The sequence below is a fragment of the Oryctolagus cuniculus genome, chromosome 18 (genome assembly GCF_964237555.1).
Source record: "Oryctolagus cuniculus chromosome 18, mOryCun1.1, whole genome shotgun sequence".
In the NCBI taxonomy this organism is placed as follows: domain Eukaryota; kingdom Metazoa; phylum Chordata; class Mammalia; order Lagomorpha; family Leporidae; genus Oryctolagus; species Oryctolagus cuniculus.
In genome coordinates, this window is record NC_091449.1 from 13,878,218 (window position 1) to 13,885,644 (window position 7,427).

Genomic DNA, 7,427 nt, shown 5'->3' on the forward strand with positions numbered 1-7,427 from the left:
CTGCCCCGAGTACTTCCTTCTGTGTCTCTCTGCCTGTGTGTGAGATTTCCTGGGCGTTTCTTCATCTGCTCAGTAACAGTGAACCAAGTCCCTGTTCCGTGCACAGCCCCGTGCTGAGAGCCCAGTGGGGACAGCCCTAAGTCCTGCACTCGTGGCTCTCACAGTCCAGGGGTGGGAGACGGCCCAGGCCCTGGTGGTGACAACCCGGAACAGTCAGCCCTGACGGACGACGCACAGAGGCCTGGGCACTCCACAAGGGGTGCCTGTGACCCAGCTTGAGCAGCAAAAAGGGCTTTGCAGGGAACTGGTTTAGTAAGAAGCAGCCCAGAGAAGCTTCTAGGGCCTGCCAGCATTCCCTGCAGAAAGCCCACGGCTCCTTGAAGGAAGTCAAGTCTGCCATAGGGCGACTGTTCTGAGGGGGGGACGGCACTCCCGAGAGCCTGCTCCCTGGGCAGAACCCTGCAGAGCTCCGTCTAAGGAGAGGACAGCGCGAGCAGCAGGCAGGTTCCTGTTTCATAAAGCTGCTCTTGGCTGCTGTGGGGAGGGGAGATGGGAATGGGACCAAGGCAGGGCCCTTGGGGGTGGGGGGTGGGGGAGAGGCCCTGGGATGACAGCTCCAGAGCCTGAGGGGACAGTCCCGAGAGGGCGGGGCACCCCGGAAGCAAAGCCAGGTTCTACTCTGGGTGTGGCTTCGCAGTGGAGTTTTGAGATGGAGGCCCTGGAGGAGGGGCAGGTTTGGGGTGGGGGAGGGGGAGGGTTGCCCCCTCCTAACCAGGTCCCTCTCTGGCATCCACTGTCCCTTTGTTCTTCAGGGACACCTCTCACTGGCCTGGGTCAGCCAATCTTTCCCTACTCCCCTTCCTATTATACCCCCACCACCAGGTAACTCCCATTGCAAACCACAGGATGGCTTGGCTGACAAGCTCAAACTGGCCAGAACCGGTCTGAGGGGGTTTCAATCTCCCTGCCCACAGGTGGATTGGACAAAACCGCTTCCCTCCTCCCACAGTGAACACCTGTGGGAGTGCGGCAGCACCAGTGTTTTATATCCATCCTATTTCCCTGCCACTGGCTACCTGCTGAGCAACCCAGCGTCCACACCAAGCAGTGGGTGACCACGATACCCGTGCTGCCTGTTGTTAGGGGACCCACAGCACACACAGTGACAGCCCAGGACCACAGTGGGGGAGACACAGGCAGAGGAGCCGGGGAGGGCTCCCCAGAGGGGACCTTTGAGCTGAGTTCCTCCAGTGAGAGGCACCTGGGAACCGAGGGCACATTTTCAGCGTGAGGAAACAAGTTTAAAGAGCCCGAGGCCTGGGCCAGTGCTGTGGCGTGGCAAGTTAAACCACCGCCTGCAGTGCCCCATCCCATATGGGTGCCAGTTCAAGTCCTGGCTGCTCCGCCTCTGATCAGCTCCCTGCTAATGCGCCTGGGAAAGCAGCAGGGGACAGCCCAGCACTTGGGCCCCTGCCACCCACACAGGACACCCAAGTGGAGTTCAAAGCTCCTGGCTTCGGCCTGCCCCAGCCCTCACCGTTGTGACCAGCTGGGCAGTGAACCAGCAGATGGAAGGTCTGTTTTACTCTCCGCAACTCTGCCTTTCAAATAAATAAATCTTTAAAAGGAAAAAAAGCCGGAGACCTTTCACTCTCCATGTTGAGGGCTTGCTGTGCACCTGGCGCTGTTGTAGGCCCCTGGGGTGCAGCAGGGAAGGAAGACAAAATTCCTGCGAACGCGGAAACGAAGCCCGAGTGAAACCATTTCACAGAAACTAGCAGCGAACCCGGGCGAAGGACAGACCGGGAACGCTTCGGGGCTGACGAGTTTAGATTCTGCCTCTGGGGCAGCGGGGAGCCGCGAGCAGCCCCTGAGAGAGGGAGAGACCACGAGAGGACGTGCCGCTGAGTCCTGGGGACCGGGAGGCCCCCGGCTGTGCGGGAGGGGCGGGACCGCGGTCACCCAGGCAACGCAGGCCGCGCCTAACTATTGGCTGGCCTTTAGCTGCGTCATCCCCCAGCGCCCAGCCGCGCCCGGGCTCGGAGCCTCGGGGGCGTGGCCTCCGCGAGTGACTCGGCCCCGCCCGCCCGGAAAGCGGAGCCGACAGCGGCGTAGCAGCCGGTCTTGCCGGGTGACCGGTCCGAGCTGGACAGGAAGGGACGGCAGAGAGCAGCGCTAACGGCCCGGGAGCGAGGGCCGGGGCTGAGCTGCAGGGAGCGGTTTCGGTGCGCCCGCCCCCCCCTCCCTCCACACGTGGCCCCGCCCCGTCCGAGTCGGAATCCTTTAAATGGTCCTGGGCGCTCCCGAGGGGCGGGCGGCGGGGGCAGCTCGGGAGTCCCGCGGCGGCTCCGCCCAGCCAATCGGCGTGCCGCGGCGGGCAGGCTCCAGCCAATCGCAGCTCGCGGCTCGGCTCCGGGGCCGGGCTGGGCGGGCCCGAGGCCAGACGGAGAGGCCCCGGGGCAGCGAGCGCGACTCCTACCCGGCGCTGGTGGGGCGCGGCGCGGCGGGCGGAACGGAGCTGGTCGCTGCGAACTGGTAGCCGAGGTGAGCGGCGGCCGCCCGGCTCAGAACCACACCCGGGGCTGGGGGCGGTGGAGGCGGGGCCTGGGCAGTAGAGGAGGGCGCTGATGGAGGGCGACTGGTAGGGGCTGGGGGACCCTGGACGGGAGGCGAGATGCTTTAGGCAGGATTTTCAAGGGGCGAGAGTTTGAGCTGCGACTCGAGATGTTTGGAGAAGCGAGAGAACCAAGGCGAGGAACTTTTGGGGCAGGGAATCCGAGGACTAGGACAGTGTTGGACTCCCGGGTGGGTTGAATTCGGGGCTCTGTGGCTTCCTGGGAGAAGATGTGAGAGGTCTTCCAGGGCTGGGACACCGAGCAGTCGGAGAAGCAAGGGGACCGGCTAGAGCCGGGGGTTCTCGGAGACCCCGAGACGCAGAGGCGGGCAGAGGGCGCTGAGGAGAGAGCTCGGTCTTCGGGGCTTGAAGCGGGACGCGGAGTTTGGAAAGTGAGAGGACGGAGTTGGGGGTGTGCCTCAAAATTAGGGCGCGCCGTCTCCCGTACCGGCCGGGTCGGAGAGCGCTCGTCGTCTCTGACCTGGGTCCCTGCACCCCGGGATAGTGGGGGGGAGAACTGGGATCCGCGGAACCCGCAGAGTGGGTGGGGGAGGGGCGCTCCGGGCGTGGAGGCACCGGAGGGGCGGGGCGCGGCAGGCGCCCGGCAGCTGGACGTCCGGGTTCCCATCCCCCACCCGGCCGGGCCCCTCTGCGCATGCCCTAAGGGAGGGCGGGGCCGTCCTCCGGTCGGCGAGCTGAGCCCTCTGGGGACTGTAGTGCCGCTACCTGGCGGCTGTTGGCCCGGGCTTCCCAGAAGCCCCCGGGCCAGAAAGGGGCGTTCCTGCGCGGCGATCTGAAGCCGTGGGAGGGGCGGGGCCTGTGGCGGCGCCACGGTCTGGTTGGCTGGGGCCCCCGGGGGCGGGGCTTGGCTAAGTTTCGTGGCGGCGAGTTTTCCTCGGGGCGCGCAGTGGGGGAAGGCCCGAGCGCGGGGAGCGGGGATGATTCGTTCCCCTCTCGTGAGCGCGTCCGTTCGTTAGGGAAGAGGGCATGGACAGAAATGCCCTGCCTGCGAGAGAAGAGTCAGGGCTCGGAGGGGCCCTAACGGAGCTCCAGGCAGCTCTGTGGGACACGCACTCAGCGGAGTAAGTGGCGCCTGAGCGCTTTGTGTGTGCTGGGCCTGGGCACGTGGGAGCTCCCAGACGAGGCGGTGAGAAGCAGTTTTACAGACGAGGAGACTGAGGCCAGCGTCACGCAGCTGAGCAGTGTCCAGGGCACAGGTCAGCCCGGGATTCCCCACTTGGATTCCCCACTTGCAGTCCAGGTCTCTGCGCCTGTCTGTGGGTGACTTGCCTGAAGAAGTGAGAGTTGTGGAAGAACGGTTTCTAGGGTTCGGAAGGACTTCAGTTAGGACCTTGTTCCACAGAGGGGGATGCAGGGTCACTGAGGGCAACAGGCGGGGGCGGGGGGGGGGATCCGAGCCCAGCTTTGCTGGCATCCTGATCACTTTCCTCCCCTCCTTAGCCTGTGGAGTTCAGGTTCTCTCGCTTCTACAGATGAGTAAACAGGTTCCGGTCATTAAAACATTCACCATCAGCTGCGTGAGCCTGCCAGAGAACGCGGGGTTGGAACCGGCCCTGGTGCGTCTGACCTGACCCTCTTCCCTCCCCAGGGCACCGTCATGGTGGGGGGCCTGAAGAGGAAACACTCCGATCTGGAGGAGGAGGAGGAGGAGCAGTGGGCCTGGAATCCAGCGGGCCTTCGGAGCTACCAGCAGGCCCTGCTCCGCATCTCTCTGGACAAAGTGCAGCGCAGCCTGGGCCCGCGCGCCCCCAGCCTCCGCAGGCATGTCCTCATCCACAACACCCTCCAGCAGCTGCAGGCCGCCATCCGCCGGGCCCCCGCGCCCACCCTGCCCCCCGAGCCCCTCTTCTTGGGCGAGGAGGATTTCTCCCTGTCGGCCACCATTGGCTCCATCCTCAGGGAGCTGGAGACCTCGATGGACGAGACCGAAGCCCCGCAGGGCCCCCCGGCTCCCCCGGGCCTGCAGAATCCAGTGCTGCCCCAGCCGGATCCGGTCTTCCTAGAGGCTCTGAGCTCCAGGTACCTGGGGGACGCGAGCCTGGACGACTTCTTTCTGGACATCGACACCTCTGCGGTGGAGAAGGAGCCAGCACTGGCCCCGCCGGAGCCCCCTCACAACCTCTTCTGTGCACCAGGCTCTTGGGAGTGGAATGAACTGGATCACATCATGGAGATCATTCTGGGGTCCTAAGACACTGACTGGGGGGCCTTCCTCTGGGCGGGCTGGATCCCCGGGTACCACTCTGTGTGTTTTGCTGGGGGCTCAAAGCAGGGACTGTGGCCCCCTCGCCTCCCATGTCAGGGTTCCACAAACAGTCTTGCATGTGTGTGTGTCTGGTTAGCGCAGCCTTCTGTGAAGGTGCGTCTTCCTGAGTTAATTTATCTCTTCCAAATGCCTTAACCAGGACTGCCTCTGGGAGTCCGATTTCCCACTTACACATTTCTTCTGCCTCTCCCTCCACTTCCTGCTCCTCTTGTGACCCCTGGCGCCCTCAGGGCAGATGAAGCTGGGCCCATCAGAGGGGGCAGGGATGTGCTGCCAGGTTGCCATGGAAACCCAGTCTCTGCCTCTGGCACCTCGAGGTAGGGGGAGGAGCTGGTCTTCTCCCCCTGGGCTGAACCCCTCTTCCTTGGCAGGACCCCAGTCCCGGCAGCCTCTGATTCATAACCAGGCCGGACCACGTGCAATAGAGTGGAAACCAAACTTCTCCATGCCGCATTATTTAAAAGAAAGGCAGGGTTTGTGGTGGCTTTTTTTATTGTAATTTTTTAAAAATAAAAGTATTTTGGAAGGAAAGGGATTGTTTTCTTTCTGAATGTTACTGGGACAGCGAAAGGGACCTGTACATGCCCTAGACATCTGCATCCGACCCGTACCAGAGCTGGGACAGCAATGTCACTGGAGGAGAGGGTCTTCATAGAGCTGATGGGAAATGCACGCCTTTTAAAAACTAGTACACTGGGGGCGGCGCTGTGCTGCAGTAGGTTAAGCTTCTGTCTCGGGTGCCGGCATCCCATATGGGCGCCAGTTCAAGACGCTACTGTTCAACTTCTGATCTGACTCCCTGCTAATGGTCTGGGAAAGCAGTAGAAGATGGCCTGCACCCACGTGGGAGAACTGGAAGAAGCTCCTGGCTTCGGATCAGCGCAGCTCCAGCCATTGCAGCCATCTGGGGAGTGACCCAGCGGATGGAAGACATCTTTATGCAGTCTGATCTGCTGCTTCACTCCTCTGATGGTTGCATGGCTAGAGCTGCACTGATCCAAAGCCAGGAGCTTCTTCCGGGTTTCCCACACAGAACTTGGGCCATCTACTGTCTTCCCAGGACACAGCAGAGATCTTGGATTGGAAGTGAAGCAGCTGAGACTCGAACCAGCGCTTATATGGGATGCCAGCACTGCAGGCAGCAGTTTTACCCACTTCCACAGTGCCGGTCCCAAATAATTTTCTGAAAATATATGTATACTGTTTCAGAGCGCCGCCACCCCCAGCTCACTCCCCAGGTGCCCAGGATAGTGAGCCACTTACAATTGGCAAGGAAAGGAGCCAGAGGGGCTGGGGCGGTGGCATAGCCACCTGCAGTGCCCACATGGGCCTGGCTGCTCTGCTTCCGATCCAGCTCTCTGCTACGGCCTGGGAAAGCAGTAGAAGATGACCTAGATCCTTGGGCCCCTGCACCCACGTGGGAGACCCAGAAGAAGCTCCAGGCTCCTGGCTTTTAATCAGCGCAGTTCTGACTATTCTGGCCATCTGGGGAGTGAGCCAGGGGATGGAAGACCCTCCCTCTCTTGCCCTCTCCCTCTCCTCTGTGTAACTCTGCCTTTCAAATAAATAAATAAATCTTAAAAAGGGAGTGGGGAGCCAGGGACTCAGTGCTGGTCTCCCGTGTGGATAAAAGGAACTCAGCTACTGAAGTTACCACCTGCTGCCTCCCAGGTGTCTACCTCAGCTGGAAGCGGAGATCAGGAGCTGGAGCCCAGACTTGAACCCAGGCACTCCAGCATGGGATGCGGGCATGTTAAGGGCTAGCCCAAACATCCACTCCTGCAAAAACCTTAAAAAAAAATTATGTATTTGAAAGGCAGAGCTAGGGAGAGAGAGAGAGGTCTTCCATCCAAAGCTGCACTCCCGGGATGGCCACAACAGCCAGGGCTGAGTCAAGCAGAAGCCAGGAGTCAAGAGTTTCATCCGGGTCTCCCATGTGGGTGGCAGGGACTCAAACACGGGTCATCTTCCTCTGCGTTTCCCAGGCCGTTAGCAGGGAGCCGGGTCAGAAGTGGAGCAGCCGAGCCATGAACCAGCGCCCACATGGCATGCTGGTATTGCAGGTGGCTGCTTAGCCTGCTGTGCCACGACACCGGCCCTGTGTTTCTGTGTTAAATCCCAGTTTTTCTTAAACTTTTGAAGTCCCCTGTTGAAAGCACTGTTGTAACCACATTATTTGAATTAAGTCCTTTACTCCCCAGTTACATAGAAGTGGGCATTCAGTGTCACACATTATACCCAGGAGCCTGGAATCAGAGAGGCTGAGTCACTCATCCAGCGTCACACAGCCGGGAAAAGCAAGGAGAGGGAATAGCAGCTCCAGAGCCTTGGTCTTCACACTGTGTCTGTGCTCTCTGGAGACTGGGATGTCCCAGCCCCGTGGGAGAGAACCCGAGACATATGGAGCCTGTGTCCCAGGTACGGCTCTCCGGTACCTGCTGTGCGGTCCTTGGGGCAGGTGGTGTGGCACGGTGGGTTATGCCCCTAGCTGGAACCCCGCATCTTCCATCAGAGTGGCGTGGGTTT

At 61.3% G+C, this 7,427-nt stretch overlaps 1 protein-coding gene across 4 annotated transcripts; it reads left to right on the forward strand.

The window, feature by feature from the left end:
* The first annotated feature begins 2,410 nt into the window (after positions 1 to 2,410).
* Positions 2,411 to 5,432, forward strand: SERTAD3 (SERTA domain containing 3). 4 transcript variants are annotated; one of them, XM_008251510.4, is made up of 2 exons: positions 2,411 to 2,544; positions 4,224 to 5,432. In XM_008251510.4, the coding sequence occupies exon 2, from the start codon at positions 4,233 to 4,235 to the stop codon at positions 4,824 to 4,826; it is 594 nt and encodes a 197-aa protein (XP_008249732.1). In that variant the 5' UTR covers positions 2,411 to 2,544; positions 4,224 to 4,232; the 3' UTR covers positions 4,827 to 5,432. The 4 variants fall into 4 exon arrangements, with proteins under 4 accessions (XP_008249732.1, XP_069918922.1, XP_008249734.1 ...); XM_070062821.1 differs by having other exon boundaries at positions 2,441 to 2,544; positions 4,076 to 5,432; XM_008251512.4 differs by lacking the exon at positions 2,411 to 2,544 and adding an exon at positions 3,460 to 3,696.
* The last annotated feature ends 1,995 nt before the right edge of the window (positions 5,433 to 7,427 follow it).

Coding starts and splice junctions, on each gene's coding strand:
- SERTAD3 (XM_008251510.4), top strand. CDS start 4,233: ATGGTGGGGGGCCTGAAGAGGAAACACTCCGATCTGGAGGAGGAGGAG.